Source organism: Talpa europaea (assembly GCF_964194135.1).
Source record: "Talpa europaea genome assembly, chromosome: 14".
NCBI classification, from domain to species: Eukaryota; Metazoa; Chordata; class Mammalia; order Eulipotyphla; family Talpidae; genus Talpa; species Talpa europaea.
The window spans coordinates 82180355-82196228 of record NC_140082.1 but is presented as its reverse complement, the minus strand read 5'-3'; the positions used below and the strand labels follow the sequence as shown (position 1 = coordinate 82196228).

At 47.4% G+C, this 15874-nt stretch overlaps 1 protein-coding gene across 1 annotated transcript in view; it reads right to left on the bottom strand.

The window, feature by feature from the left end:
* The window catches only part of TTC23 (tetratricopeptide repeat domain 23), a gene marked incomplete at both ends in the record, with an annotated part of 52826 nt that overhangs the window by 11343 nt on the left and 25609 nt on the right, over positions 1–15874 (bottom strand). The window contains 2 exons of the mRNA XM_084253658.1: positions 1811–1960; positions 6595–6722. Of these exons, the coding sequence (XP_084109784.1) occupies positions 1811–1960; positions 6595–6722 (278 nt within the window). The remainder of the gene's footprint in view (positions 1–1810; positions 1961–6594; positions 6723–15874) is intronic.

Genomic DNA, 15874 nt, shown 5'->3' with positions numbered 1-15874 from the left:
TATTAGCTAACAGAATCAACATCATATTAAGAATACAATTTGATATGACCACGGGGATTTATTTCAGGAATGCAAGGTTGGTTCAATATTATAACAAAGTACACCAAATTAAATAATATAAGAAGTATGATATGATTATTTCCACTGATGCTGAAATAACCTTTGATAAAATCTAATACTTATTTTTAATAAAAACTACTCATAAAAATAGAAATTGATGAATACTTCCTTAACATAATTGTGTGTGTGTGTGTGTGTGTGTGTGTGTGTGTGTGTGTGTGTGTGTGTATGGCCAGTATCTACTAAATGAAAAAACACTAGGGACATTTCCACTAATATCAGGAACAAGGAAAGGATGCCCATTATCACTACTGCTATTTATTACTGTGTTGGAGGTATAAACCAATGCAATTAGACCAGGGAAATCAATTAGAGGCATAAGAACTAGAAAACAAAAAGTAAAACTACTTGCAGAAAACCTGAGAGAATAAATGCTAAAATTAACTCATTTAGAAAACCAACTAGAATATAAAATTAATATAGAGAAAATAGTCTTTCTATACACAAAAATAACTAGTCAAAAGATTTAGTGATAAAACTCCATTTATAACAGCATCAACAAAGGCAAAAATACTTAGAAATCAACTTAAGAAGTATTCAAAACCAACATAAGGAACACACTTTAAAATGTGCCTGAATGATACAAAAGCAGACATGAACAAATATAAAGATATCCTTTGTTTTGGTGTAGAATGGCTCAAAATCATCAAGTTGTCAGGTCCCCTGAAGTTGATTTACAAATAACATAATGCTCAAAAAAACCCACCAAACTTTTTATGTGGTTAGACAAGTTAAAACTAAAACTCATTTTGAAAATAAACATGCAAGAATATATAGAAAACCTGATATCCTTAGGGGAGAAAAACCAAGTGGATCTTGTCCTACCAGATATGAAATCATGCTATGAAGTCTCTAAAATTAAGACAGCAAGTACTGGGATTTGGATAAAGAAGGGAGATCAGTGGAACAGAAATCCAGAAATAGGGCCAAGTACATATGGAAATGCAGTATATGATAAAAGAGTGATCTCACATCACTGAAGTATATGTGGGTTCTTTAATAAAATGGCACTGGACACGTAGGTGGTCACTTGGAAAAAAAGATAACATTAGATTCATACCTCATATCATCCACACAAATAAAACCTAAATCTAAAAAGAAATACAAGTACTAGGAGAAAACAGAATTCTTCTATAAACGAGGTATACAGAGTCTAGTAGAGTAAGAAATTGATAAATTACACTGTAAAAATTAAAAATTATTTCCATGGTAAAGACATGGATAATTAAAAATAGTGTGTAAAAGAGGATTACTGGGCTTCCCTGGTGTCACAAGGGGTTAAGTCTCAGCACCATCAAGCTATAGCCAGCCACTGCTGCATGATTCGATTCCCAGTCAGGGAGCTACACACATGGTGCTGCAGACCTCTCCTGACTCGTCTGCTGCTCCCCTCAGTAGTGTATTTCAGTTGATCCGCCTGTTCTGCTCCCTACCCTGTCTCTGGTGAATCCTCTCACCCCCTGAACCTCTGACCTACACCCCATTTCTTGTATGCATAAATAAATAAAAATAAACCTTAAAAAAATTACTATTTTTTTTACCCCCAAATTGTTCATTTAGTTCAACTGCAAAAGTGATTATCTTACCTAAATAAACCGCTTACTAAATTTCATTTAAAGAGCACAGTGGCAGGAGGAAGTGACTGTGGGAAGCAGGGCTCTCTCCACCATTAACGCCACTCCAGCTTTACCTTCTTCAGTTTCTTGTGGGCCCCAACGTGGTTCCTCTGCGCCAGGTCAGCTGCACTCAGGAGTCGGTATGTCTCTGCCACCTCAGAACTGAGATCCCCAAACACTCCCATTTTGGCTTCCAGGGACTCTTTTAAGATGGAAGTTGCTCTCTGTGAAAGGCACAAAAAGCGGTTCAGTTGAAAATTTCAAAGGCGGATAAAAATCAACGCTTCTTAAAGAAAAATGATGCAATGATGAGTATTTTCCCTTTTTAGAGGAATGGATTTGGATAGAGCGTCTCATGAGCCGAACCTACTTTCCTCCAGTTGAACAGGAGACAGGAGTAACAAGGAAGCCTGAACTGTGAAGGCACATGTGTAAATGACACCTGGAGAAAAAGCCACTTCAGCTGTTACAGGAATCTGTTTTAGTTGAGCAAAGACAAAAGCTAACACACAAGGTGTCCTTGGTGTGTCAAGGGCTGCGCTAAGCAATTTACACGTGAGCTCTTTTAAGTCTGCCTCCTTTAGAGAAACGCAATTTTATTTTTTTAAAAAGGTTTATTTATGGACCTCTCCTGGTGGCACAGCGATTGAGCGCTGGGCTGCACCCGCAGCCTCTGCAGCACTGGTTCCATCCCCGGCCAATGGCGAGGGTCCCACATGGCGCAACAAACCTCTCCTGCTGCGCCCGCTGCTCTCCTCAGCAGTGTACTTCGTCAGTCTGCCTGTTCTGTTCCCCGCTCTGGCTCTGGTGAATCCTCTCACCCTCCCACACTTCTGACTGTACCCAGTGCTTGTATAAATAAATAAATCTTAAAAAAAAAAAGATTTATTTACTTATGCATACAAGAACTGGGGTACAGGTCAGAGGTGCGGGGGGTGAGAAGGTTCACCAGAGACAGAGTGGGGAACAGAACAGGCAGACTCACTGAAATACACTGCTGAGGGGAGCAGCAGACAAGGCCGGAGAGGTCTGCTGCACCATGTGGGTAGTTCCCTGGCCGGCCAGGGATCGAACTTGTGCTACAGAGGCTGTGGACAGCTTCACAGTGCGGTGCTTAACCCCTTGCGCCACCGGGAAGACCCGAGAAACACAATTTTAATCCTCATTTGACGAAGGAGGAAACAGGCCCAGAGCAGTCAAGAAACTTGCTGAGTCAGACAGCTCACCAGTGGCAGAGCTGGGACCTGAATCCCGCCGTTAATTTCAATCCCTCCCTGCACAGTGACAGTCATACCAGAGTGAAAACTACAGTTGGCTGATGATTTATCTCCTTAGAATACACCCAGCGCATTCTCCAGGGTTTTGTGTTTCTCACAAGAAATAGTTTGGGAAACCGAAAGCAAACATTCCAGCATGATAAAAAATTAAATATATTTGACATTTGGTTTGGTTTATCTGATTTATTTATATCAACATGGAATAAAAAACATGAGTTGGTTGGAAACCAAAATCTGCTGATACTAATCTCTACAGTCACCAAGATACATATGGGGAAAACCCTGCACGTAGATCGCCTACATTTTCTCCTGAAATTCCTTCACGAACTTCCACGTGGAGGCACAAATGTGGCTTTCCCACTGCACACAGCGCACTCACAGCCAGAAGGCGCTAGAAGGCCTTGCTCTTTTCATTGGCAACACTCTGTAGTAGGTGCTGGGTGGAGTGGGGGACTGCAGTGAGGGTGCTGATGAGGCAGAAACTATTAGGCGAGCACAGGAATCACTGGTGGGGCAGAGAAAATGTGTAAACTGTACAGCGAGGGGAGGACTTGCCTAACGCTAACGCCCGCGCCCTGTGCGCACCAAGTCCCTTTCCAGCGTCTGTGGGCCAGGCTTTGGCTTGGTTCAAGTGTGGGGTCTGGCAACTTTTCCAAGGGAATTGATTGTCAGACTTTGAGGAGCCAGTGATGAAAAGAAGAGCCACAATCCTTTTCCTAAACAAGCTTTCGATGCCATTGGCAGCCTGATGGGGAAACTAGACAAAGATGTGTGTGAACGTGAATGCAAGTCGAGATGGCAGTGGATGAGAAGCTGCGTGGGTTTACAGGAAACAGACTGTTAGTCTCCGAGAGTTGGAAAAGCTTAATGGAGGGAGTAAAGAATAAATAGGACTTTGGTGGCTGAGAGGAGTGCCCGGGAAGCTGGAGACGTGGGCATAAGGCGGGAAAGGCCCAGCAGTGGGGGGAAGAGTCTGATGGCAGCAGAGACGCAGGCAGAGTAGCAGAGGGGGTGCAGAGGAGTCACAGGCTGGGAGGTGGTGGAGGCCTTCGTGTCAGGCTGAGGATTCTGGGTTTGCCTAGGGGGAATAAGGGAGTCAGAGAAGGTTCTTGAGCAGGAGAGGAACAACTTTTGGATAAACCCACAGGTTATCTTAACCTGCGGCTAAGTAATCTTCACTTACATTTTACCTGAAAAGGCATCTTCCTCCCCTAAGATCACCTCCCTGTTGCTGCAGGCCTTTAGCCCAAGTATAGGAGGTGACCACATCAGGGATAGTCTGAGCAAAACCCCAGAACTCCTGGACTGCCTGAACTCACCTCAGGTCCAGCCCTTGCTGGCCAATTCCTGCTAGAACCCACAGTGAGGGTCTGAAGCCAAGGGTGGACACACCGAGGCCACCGCATGTGGTGGACAGGCTGTGCCACACACGGGTGCGGGCGGGAGGATGGCAGGCTGAAATTGGCCTGTGTTCTGCTCTCCCGGCTATATCCACCGAGGAAGAGGTGGTGTTTTTTATTCTTACAAGGGCACCTGAGGGACTGACAAGGACCTTAGAATGAAAGAGCCAGTTGGCTAAAATCTCTAAGGGCAACCTGGAAGAGCGAGGGGCATCTTTAAATCAAAGCACTGATTTGGGTGGCACAGGCAAGGTGTACCATGGGTGGTGATGGGCCTCAGCTACCTCCACAACAGGTCAGGGCAGGAAGCAAGACGGGAATGGGAAGGGGCGGGTCCACTGAGCTAGCGAGGGTAGTCAGGCAGCCAGCAACCCAGACTCCATCCACCATCTGCTCGTTGCTCCTCGGTGAGCAAGAGGTCTCTGTTCTCATGGAATTCAATCTATACCAGAGGCAGAAAACAATCACAGTTATACTTACAAATATGTGAGCACGCCAAATAGGCCTCCATAAATAAAAATAATGGGGAGAATCTAATGAAGGGTAGGGAGAGAAATAAGGCAAATTGGTGAATCCCTCATTAGCAGGATCTGCCCTAGTCAGAGGGTGAGTAGGGAGGAGTCTTCCAAAAGCTGGCACTGCACAAAGTAGGAATTGGGAGAGATCAGTGTGGCCAGACATGGATAGGGGAAGAGGCAAAAGTGGGACAGAATCCAGAGGGAAAAGTATTATGGGCCTTTAGGAATCTGATTCATTTTAAGGGCATGGAGAAGCCACTGGAGTTCTCTCACAAAAGGGAATTCACTGATGCTATTTGCTACTTGAAATGATCACCATGGCTTCTTTGTGCAGAATGGATTCCAAAAGGGCAAAAAGTGGAAGAAAGATGGAGTTTGTTAGAGTAGCCCAGGTAGGAGATGATGACTTGGAGGTGCGGGGTGGGGGGAGGAAGGAGTGAAGGGGAATTAAGGGATGAGCTCAGGTGTATTTTGGAGGTAAAATGACTGATGGACAGGATGGGGTGAGGCATGATGGTGGCACACATCCCCCCAGCCTTCTGATCTCAGCACTCTCCCCTGAACTTCTAGAACTTGAGATCTCTGGAAGGCTCCCCTCTACTTGACTGCATGATCCATTTGATATGGCTACAGTAGCCCTATTTTGGCCTGATATACATGGGTGAATCGAGATTAATAACTTATGTTCCTTAAGCAATCGAGATGGGGTGGAGATTAAGAATTAGTAGAGGGGCCTCCCGAGTGGTGCAAGGGGTTAAGCACCGCACTATGAAGCTATCTGCAGCCTCTGCAACACGAGTTCCATCCCCAGCTGGCCAGGGAGCTACCCACATGGTGCAACAGACCTCTCCTGTCTTGCCCCCTGCTCCCCTCAGCAATGTATTTCAGTCAGTCTGCCTGCTCTGCTCCCCACTCTTGTCTCTGGTGAATCCTCACCCCCCACCCTCGCATCTCTGGCCTGTGCCCCAGCTCTTCTATGCATAAATAAATAAATCTTAAAAAAAAAAAAAGAATTAGTAGAGAGCAGTTGGGAAAGAGTCTGAAGAACAAAGGAAACAAAGTTTTTCATCTCAAGGATTTCCTTGATAGATTAGAACTGAACAGAAAATATGTTTGTCTACATAAATCAAACCACAACACATGTTTTTTTCTGGTAGCTCTTAGGTTCTGCCTGGAGTAAGTTCCCAGGGGTTTAATTACCAATGAATATAAACTCAGAGTCTGGGCCATGTTCCGTTTTTATAAGCCATGGAGAACATGCCAGTATGATTCAATGGATAGTTAGCTGTAACTTCTGCTGTGCAGTTCTCATTAGACCTGCAAGTTCCATCCATTATCCAAAATAAGGTGAGAGGAATTAGACACAAGAACTGCCACCTCTATCCAGGCAGCACCACCGGCTGCATAAGCAGGGTCAGTCCACAGGATTCTCAAGGTGTCTAGGCCTCTGAGTAAATTCGACATCTACATTCTCTTAAATAGTTTTTGTTTCCCAAGGGCAAGTATCTGGGAGCTGCTGAAAGTGGCCACCTGGCCTTTTTCATCCATATCCCTATGGAGCTTGGCACATAGTAGGTGCTTAATGGATGCTTACAGAGTGAAGGAGTAGCCCTTTGGCTATCAACAGGGTTGTCCAAGTAAATCGGCGGTGGTCCAAACTCACCTCTTGTTGTCCAGTGGCCTGTAGAAAATGGCAATATTCATCTTGAATTGTAAGAAATTTGGCTTTTCCACTCCCTTTAGCATCTTTAAGATTAGCCATGCTCTCTTGAAAATACTGCTCAGCCACACCTGAAGAAGAGAATTATAACAATTTTGAAAGCTGCTCACAGACTTGAAATGGAAATAGAAAAATATGCTTTTAGGAGTAGCGAGCTATTGGAAAATTATAAGTATTTGAACAAGAGATCCCAGTTGAAAAAGGCGGTCTTTTGCCCACTAATTTGACTATTTTGTTAGAAAAGATTTAGGTCACAGGAGGATACAACAATTTTTTTCCTTGGTTTTTATACATCTTAGCTTTCCCAGTGATGTGGTAAGCAAAGTTAATGCAAATGGGAAACTCTCCTGCAGACCTGAACGCATTGGCGAGTTTTCATTAATTCTTTGTATAACTCTGGTTTCTCTTCACTGAGGTTGGGACTCCAAGGGTCCACTCACTTTAATAAACTCTGATTATAATCTTGGAACATAGTTTCATAACATAAAAAGTCTCGAAAACATGGTGGACATGTTGCTGAGGGAAGAAACCCAGCTATTCCAAACTTTCACACATAATGGTTATAATATAACAAATGCATTTTCACCACATGCCAATCTTATAAGCAAGCAAAAGAAAACTTCATGTATCAAAAAAATAGCAAGGGAATGAAGTGCCAGAGCAGTGAGTAAGAGCTGATGGCCCACGAGGGTATTAGAGGAAAGGAAAATTCTATGAGGCTGGGATTGGATAAACCTGAGGGGGACCGGAGAGGAGGCCTGAGGCCTGTGTGTGGTAGATAAGCTGGGATGGAGCTGCCCGCAAAAATCCAGTGTGGCCCGCAGAAGTCAAGGTGGACACCAAGTGGCCCTCACCCTTTCCTTTGAAGCTTGTGAAGATGCTGTGATAGTACTCCTGAGATGAGGTTGTGTTATGTGGCACAGCTCACTTAACAAAAGTGAGAATATCTCTTGGGCCTGATTTAAGCACATGAACCCTTTAAAAAAAACCAAACAGACAGATTTCTTTGGTTGGTGACAGAAAAAGAAGGCAGAGAGATGGAAAGTGTGAGAGGGATTGGACAAGAAGGAAGTCTTCCACTGCTGAGCTGCACAGGGCCGTGGGGCGAGGAGCGGCCTGTAGGAGCTGAGAGGGGCCCTGCCCAATAGCCAGCAGGAAAATGGGGACCTCAGACCTACAACCACAAGAAACTGAAATGTGCTAGTAACAGGAATGAGCTTGGAAAAGGAACCCACACTCCGAATGAGAAAATGTCTGGTCAACAATCTGTTTTAGCCTGAACAGAGAAGCCATTCTTACAGTGCTAAACTTCTGAGCTAAAGAACTGTGAGTTTGGGCCTCCCTGGTGATGCAAGGGGTTAAGCACAGCACTGTGAAGCTATCCGCAGCCTCTGCAGCATGCGTTCGATCCCTGGTCGGCCAGGGAGCTACTGACATGGCACAGCAGACCTCTCCTCTCTCACCCGCTCTCCCCTCAGCAGTGTATTTCAGTAGATCCACCTGTTCTGTACTCTGTCTCTGGTGAATCCTCTCACCTCCTGCACCTCTGGTCTGTTCCCCAGTTCTTGTATGCATAAATAAACACATCTTTAAAAAAGAACAGTGAGCTTATAAATGGGTATTTCAACAATGGCACTTTTTTTTTTTAATGCAGCAACAGAAAACTATTACAGCCAGGAACCCCTAAGATGGAGTTAAGAGCAATTGCACTGTCCATGGTGAGGCCTCAAGGCTGTCCCTCCAGAGGCCATGGGCAGAGAAATGGCATCTGAAATAACGAGGCACCGCACACGGCCGTGCACATGTGCGAGGGCTGAATGCGCACCTACTTGCGTTGGAAATTCTGAACCAAGAAATTACACAGAAACTAATCCAAAGCTGGAGAAATTATAGGACTCCAGCACAGGGGTTGACAAACTTATTCTGTGAAGGACAGATGGTAAATATTTTAGGCTTGGTGGGCCAGATGGTCTCTGTAGCAGCTATTCGGCTCTGCCGTTGTAGCGCAAAAGCAGCCAGAGACGAGAAAGCCATGAACGAGCATGGCTGTGTCCCTGGAAAACTTTGCAAAAACAGGTGGTGAGTTGAATTTGGCCCTAACAGAGGGCCTGCTCGAGCAAAGGAGAGTGCCATGTCTTCCTCCCCCAGGAACGGGGACTCCCCCTGAAGGCATGCTGGAGATGGCCTCCAGGTGGCATGACAAACTCACAACCTTTGCTGGGGATGATTAACACTCACAAAGGCAGTGGCCTACCTGGCGTTTCCACTTGGAAACCTCACCTGTGTTGTGCAGAACGTGGTCGCTTGCTCCTTTACATTTCCTCTCTAGTTACTTTCCCTTTATCACCTCTAATTTCATTTTCGTGGCTTCTCCCTAGTTTCTTGATTGGGCCAGCTAGTATCTTCTCTATGCTAATATCTTTTCCAAAGCATCAGCCCTTAGATTGGTTTTTCTCATACTCCGGTGTGAATGTCAGTGCTTCCAAAGAGGCCTCCAAGAACACAGCACCCCAGGAATCACAAGGAGTGAGATCAGGGCTGTCCTGTGCAGGGTGTGGCTGTTCCTGAGGTGGTAGAGAGAGGGTGGGAGAGCTCTGGAGGCCAGAGGCTGCCAGTATGCAGGTCCTGGCCGTGCAGCCTTTTTTTTTTTTTAATTTTTTAATTTTATCTATTTTTTACATCAGTTTTCATTTTTGCACAAGGTATGCATTTTCATCTTGGTTATAGTCCCCATACAATTCCCACCCCCCTTGTTTTGATCCTACTCCCCTCTCCTCCCCTCCCCCCCCCCCGTAGTGTGTCTCTGGTTTATAGTTGCTTGTTGATTTTGATTTTTACTTTATTATAATTAGTCTTTTTTCCTGGTCCCTTATTTAGGTTTTCTAAATTCCTTCTATGACTGTGGCACATCATGGGCTCCAGTTCCGTCATCTGGAAAGGGGATCCTTACACCAGTCATTCCCTTGGGGGTGCTGTGAAGGTCACGGGGTTATTACAGACAAATAGCTGATGACATGCTTAACACCTTGTCAGTGCTCAATAGCTTTTAATCGTTTAAATTTTATAGACAGTTTAGGTTACACGGTTATGGATCTCTTTCCACACCAGTGGCACACTGAGAGCTGAGAGGACAGGAATGGCATGGAAGTGGACAGAGTTGCGTGGCCAAAAGGCACAGGTGCATTTCAGCAGCCCCGCACACCCAATAGCTCCGAGGACACACCTGTAATCCATAATGAGAATCTTGTGCTTTACGTGGGAAATGTATCCATCAAATCTTGTCCACCTAAAGAAAGCTTAGGCCTGAAAACAAGCCCGTTTTACTGATCTGCAAGGTTTACAGTCATGCAGAGCTTGATGACAAGGCTGCATCCGAGGATGGCATCATTAGGGGTTTCAGTGGCATGTTGAGTGACCGTGACTTTACTTTGTTCGGCACATAGGCAGCTGCCAGCGAGAGGCAGGCATTTGCCTGTGAGGTGCTGCCTTCCAGAGAGGTCTCAGGCCTGGGCCTGCAGCCTAACTGGACAGGAGGCTATTGAACTGAAGGCCCTGTTCCTTTTTTTCAATGGCTGGCGGTGCTGAGGGGTGGGGGGTGGGGTCTGCCAGACCAGCAGATGGCTTTCTAGGGTGTTACTCAAACTTTTCTGTTGGGAGGAGAGAATTCTAGCACATGGAAACGATTACATCTCTTTCACTTGTAGCTGATTCATGGAGGGGAACAAACATGAATGTTCAAGCTAAGTATCAACTTTGGCTACTTTGATAATCTGATGACAGCAAGCGTGGGGGTGATGTGGGATTTATTTCGTGGATTCTAAACGCCTCACAGAAATGAACATTCCATGTCTAAAATCTAATGAGACTATTCAGGAGCAGCGGACTCCTAATATTTTAATTTTCTGTCTGATTGGGAAGTAACCAAAGAATGTAACCAAGGAAGGCTCTTTCAGCATCTCAGCCTTGTTCTCCTAGAGACATGCCTGACTATAAAGAAGACATTTGGAAGAGTTAGGGTGGACCTGGCCGGGACTGAGCGTCAGACCCCGCACTTTGGCAGGAGTAGTGCTGTGCTCAGGTGAAGGAGGAAGACACAGGGGTGGGGAGCACCCTCCCCTCCCCTGGGTAAGCAGCCAGTCTCTCTGACACAGTTAAATACAGCTGCGCTTGGCTCCTTTCTATGCTGCTTTTGTAAAGTCCTCCTACGTCTTAGTATTCCTTTCCCCAGTCATCACATGCAGACCAACTCCCCCTTGTTTAGGCTGGTCCCCTACACCTGAGTGCCACACATTCCTTGCCCTTCTCTAGCTGGTCTCACAGAGATGCTGAAAGAAAGGAAGCTGCTTGGCTTAACTCAGACTAGTGGGCTTACAACCTCTCACTCGAGGGAACCCATTCATGTTTTCCAAAAAGGATGCTGGGTAGCACACCTGGCTCTTTGGAAGTGAAGGAGGAAGGTAGGGGAGGAAGAAGGTGACATGGCCTCTGACAAGGGAGCCTAGCTTGCGGCAGCAAAGTGGGAGGGGCTGCTGGGAATCTGCCCCCTTGCATTAGCCTCCTAACATCACTGCTCCCCTTCCTCCATTTCAGAGTCCTGGAGGGTCTCTAGTCAAAGCGGGGTGACGGTTGTCGTTACGGACACGTTGACCGTCAGGCATCCATTACTGCTCCTCAGGACCCTTGCATGTGAGAACAGCCTAGAGCCTGGGAACACAGCCTAGAGCCTAGATGCTCAGGGCGTCTTCCCAGTCTGTCAACCTGAAACCACTTTTACCTCCACCTGGGATACAGGAAAGTGCCTTTGTTTTAAGATCCTGACTTATTTCTCCGACCTTAAAATTCCCCCCAATTAATCATAATTAATCTTTGAGATGAGAGAAAATTTGACCTATTACTACAGCTAAAGATAGCCACCCTGATAAACAGGCTTTGTTCTTCTGGAAGAGCCATGCCCTGGAAGGTCCATCCGGGACCAGGATCCAGAGGGCCAGAGGTCACAGTCCCTGGCATGGGACGCGACCTCCCGGTGTGGGCCTTGTTGCCTGAGCTGGTGCCCTAAGCTGGTGCCGTTTCGGTGCTCTCACACATGGCAACCCCTAACTTTGAAAATCTCTTCTAGAATCTTCTGCAATCTGATGCTGGAGGCGTGGGCAGAAGATGAGGTCACTTTCTAAAGTACAGGAGTGTGACTTAGCTTGTAAATCTGAGCCTTAGGGCACAGGTGTTCCAAGGCCATCAATCTTCTCCCATGCTCCCTCCAGCAGAAGGTGCAGGCTGTCTGCTGGAGGGAGGGAGGATGACCGGGTGGGCATGGAGGCTTAATCTCTCCTGGCGGTCCCATCAGACTGTTCACAGGCAGGCAACAGAAAACAAGGCTTCATTCAAAGAGCCAGAGGAATGTGGGGTTACGATTTGGCACACTGGAGGTCAGGAGGTTTTTAATTAAAATAAATTCCAGTAACCCCGGGCTCATTTTCTTGAGGCCGTCCTAAGGCCAGTTGGAGCAGCGAGGCCAGCTTTCATTAAGAGGGAGGCCGGCATGTTGAATGTGACAATTATCTTTTGTAACATTCTTGGGAAATAGTCTGTACTAACTGCAAAAGCATTAAGGACCCCGGGGAATTTGAAAATGGAAAGTCTCAAAAACTAGCTTGGTGTTAACCAAGAGGAGTGCTATTACCCAGTAAACAAACAGATTGAACTCATTTAGACCCTGCTGGGGGGCTGCCACGGGCTCTGCAAGGCCACTTGCCGGCCTGGGGGCCCACCAAGGATGCCTGGGAACATAGGAAGCGCAGGACAGTGTCTCTCCTCGCTGTGGGGCCCCTAGTGGTCCACATAGAAGGCCCTCTTTAGGAGGAACACTTCACAGGGCCTGGTCATGGCTTCTGGGCATGAATGAACGAGCTGCTCACAGTCACGTGGGCCCAGGAAGTGCATGGCTGTCTCTGGGCAGGTTTGGTTCAGTAGCTGAGGAAACCAAGATGGCAGCTGGCTGGGTGAGGCTCTTGGGGGAGAGTATATGATGCCAGCGCCTGGCACCATCGGCCTGATCAGGGGTTCAGTTACCTTGAACATTCTCAATGCCAGGCAGCTGACAAGAAACCCAGCCCCATCACTCAGTTCCACTGGGGCCACTCAGTGGTGGTCGCAGTCAAGAGTATTGTCCCAGTTACTTGTCTGGTAAAGAACATGCACTTCCCATCAGCTGCCCTAGAAATCCTTCTTGAAGCCAAGTCAGAGTATGAATAACATGCTTTTCTGAGAAGTTCTGAAGACAAGAGTAAAAAACTGGAGCCTCATGAAAGTGGCTTTTATGAGACATCACTGAGCATATGTACCTCATGCTTCCTAGGAGAGGGGTGCAGCCACAGACATAGTTCCCATTAACAGAGCTGGAGGGCGGTTTATAGGAAAAGGTTGATGAGGTTTCAACTCTGAAGCAGGTTGTCCTTCTGGAAAGAGTCCAGCATGGGCTTGGAGTAAGGTAGAGGGCCCCCCCTTCTACTCCTCTGTGACTCCAAGGGTCTCCAACCTGCCTATCCTCTGGGGCTCCCCAGCCCCCTGGAGCTCTGGGGACAGGGCACCACAGTGTCCTTGCTCCCCAGTTCCAGAGTGTGGTAAGCAGGCAGTGCCTGCCTGGCCTGTCTAGGGCTTGCTTTGTGTCTAACTTGGAGAATGACTGTGGATTGGAGAATGACTAACCCTCTAGATGGGTTGTGCTCTAAGTACCTTCTAGTGGTTTCTGAGAGGGGTTCACCATCCTAACGAGTAAAGAGAAACAGTGAGAGGCTCCCCTTTGTTTCTCCATCCAACCCACGGCACTCACGGCAGCTCCCCCCTTCACTGGGCCTGGGCAGCACAGAGCAGGCATGGAAGCTGCCCTCTGCCTGCGAGCTCAGAGGCAGGCCCATCTCGGGCTGGCTGGGCATCTTGTGGTAAGATGTGGGCCCTGAGCCGGGGCTGAGGAAGGGTCTCTCAGAGCCACAGAGCTCAGGAGGTGCTGTGAAGCCAGAGGAGGAAGGAACATGGAGAGGGGAAGTATAAGGAGGGAGGGAAGTGGGTGTGCACAGCCCACGGTGGCTCACACTCACTTTCCAAGGCCTCACCTGAAGGCCTTGGGTTGGAGCTCCAGCAAGGGCGGTGGCAGAGGCAGTTAAGGAGGGAAGAGGAAGGGGGCCTGACTGTGGTGGCTTCCAGGGGTCCACGTTACCTCTCAGGAGCCCCCTGGAGTTGGGTGTGTGTCCGCCAGGGGCTGTCTGACTGCCGGTCTCTCAGGGACACAAGAACCCCAGGAGTGACAGTGACCCAGAGACCAGGGAGTGGGCTGGGGGAGGGGAGGCAAGGACAGCATGGGGGCACGTAGAGAAGGCAGGTCACAGGAGGAAGAGCTGAGCAAAGGGAAGATCACCTGTTAAAGAAAGGGGAAGCTTCTGTGAGGTAGAGCACCTAGCTTCAGGTTCTCACATGCTTCACAGCTAAGTGCAAAGTGTGGGGATAGGGAGAGATACATATTTGTGCATAGGGAATTACATTTCAGGAATGCGCCCTGCTCCAGGCCAGTGCACTCATCAGGGATCCCATCCCTGCTCTGGAGGCTGCGCTCTGCCCTCTCCAGGCCCTGCAGAGTCCCAGGGCCCGCCGTAGCCCAGGCCCAGATGAGGCCACTTCCAAACAAGGCCGCCTGTGCTCAGCGGGCTCTGCCGCTCAAAGGTTTACACTGAAATGTACTTGGCTTCAGTCCCTCTGATTTTAATATCTTTTAGAAGAAGAGTTATAAACACAAGGCCAATGCCCTGAGCACTGAGCAGGGCTGGGAGAGCTGTTAATACCAAGTTTGTCTATGGCTGCTCTGGGAGGCTGGCCATGCACAGGTTAGGAACATTCCAGGATCCTGGATTGGGAGTCCTGACGCAATCACAATCCTTCACGACTTCTAGGGCAGTTTGTCTGCATAAGGAATGCGAAGAAGGCACAGACTCAAGGATTCACTTGAGCATGGAGCCTGACACACTGGCTTCCTGGCCGGGGGCGTTCTGTCTGCAGAGCGCAATGCCTTCAATGGGCATTGAGCAAACATTGAGAAATTGTTCTCTCCAATGATCCTTCAGAAAAAAAAAAAAAGGACATGCTCCCCCTGTTAGGAGGTATGGATCCAGCCCGCACACTTGTCTGGTCTCATTCAGAGCCTGAAACACATGTGAATGAGTTACCATCAATTGCAAACTGATTTTACCCAAAAATCCAGATTTCTGCCTTCTCTTGGGAAAGCAGAGGCTCTGTTAATATAAGACTGCCTTCCATGTGAGGGCAATGGGCTGGAGCTGAGTAGCGGCTGCTCCCTTCCAAGGACAGAGGCTTCTCCAGCTTGCCACAATCCCCACTACTCCATATTGTCTCTCTCATACTATAGCCAACAGTTAGCTGCCATTTATAATTATGCTTGCTGCTGCTACTGCTTTCTAATAACTGTCTGCTTTCATTCACCTTGCTTGGCTCCTAGAGGCATTTAAATTTGTGACTCCTGCTTGCTTAGTGGTTTTTATCAAACATGCATTTGCACTTTTAGTGTTTATTAATAGTTGTGAAATGGAAGTTTCTTTTCCCCTATAAAAGGGATTTCAGGCATCAACAAGACGGGCGAAATGTTGACTGTGTGAAGGTTTTGAAGCTGTCATGTGTGGAATAGTCTATGGAGTGAAGATTAGAAAGTTCTCCTTTTCTCTCTATCCTTAGACAAGGTCCTCCAGCTCTGGAAAGGCACTAAAACTGTTCCAGGGGAGCAGAATGAGGGCTCTGCAAGAGGACAGACAGAGAAACACCAGCATCCCTTTCCTATATCCTCCCTGGAGGCCCTGCTTGGCCCGGAGAGTTCTGCACACCAGCTACTCAGACAGGCATCCCCTTTGTGTCTCCCACCCCCAGACTCCCCGTCTTAGTTCGACTTCTCAGCCCCAAATCATCTCCAGCTACCAATTTCATTCTTGCTGACACATTGGACCTTACTTTAATAGAAAACATAATATTTTTATCTGACATTTTGGAATGCACTTCTAGGGCTTCTTGATGACTTAGATGGTATCTAAATAGTCTACCAACCACCACACAGTCACCAGAGTGTGTGTTCTCCCTCAGTAGAAGGGTACCAGATGCTCCGAGCCCAGGATGTGAATTCAAGAATCCCCACAGCTCGAAGCCCTACTTAGTCGGTGGGGCTAAGAAA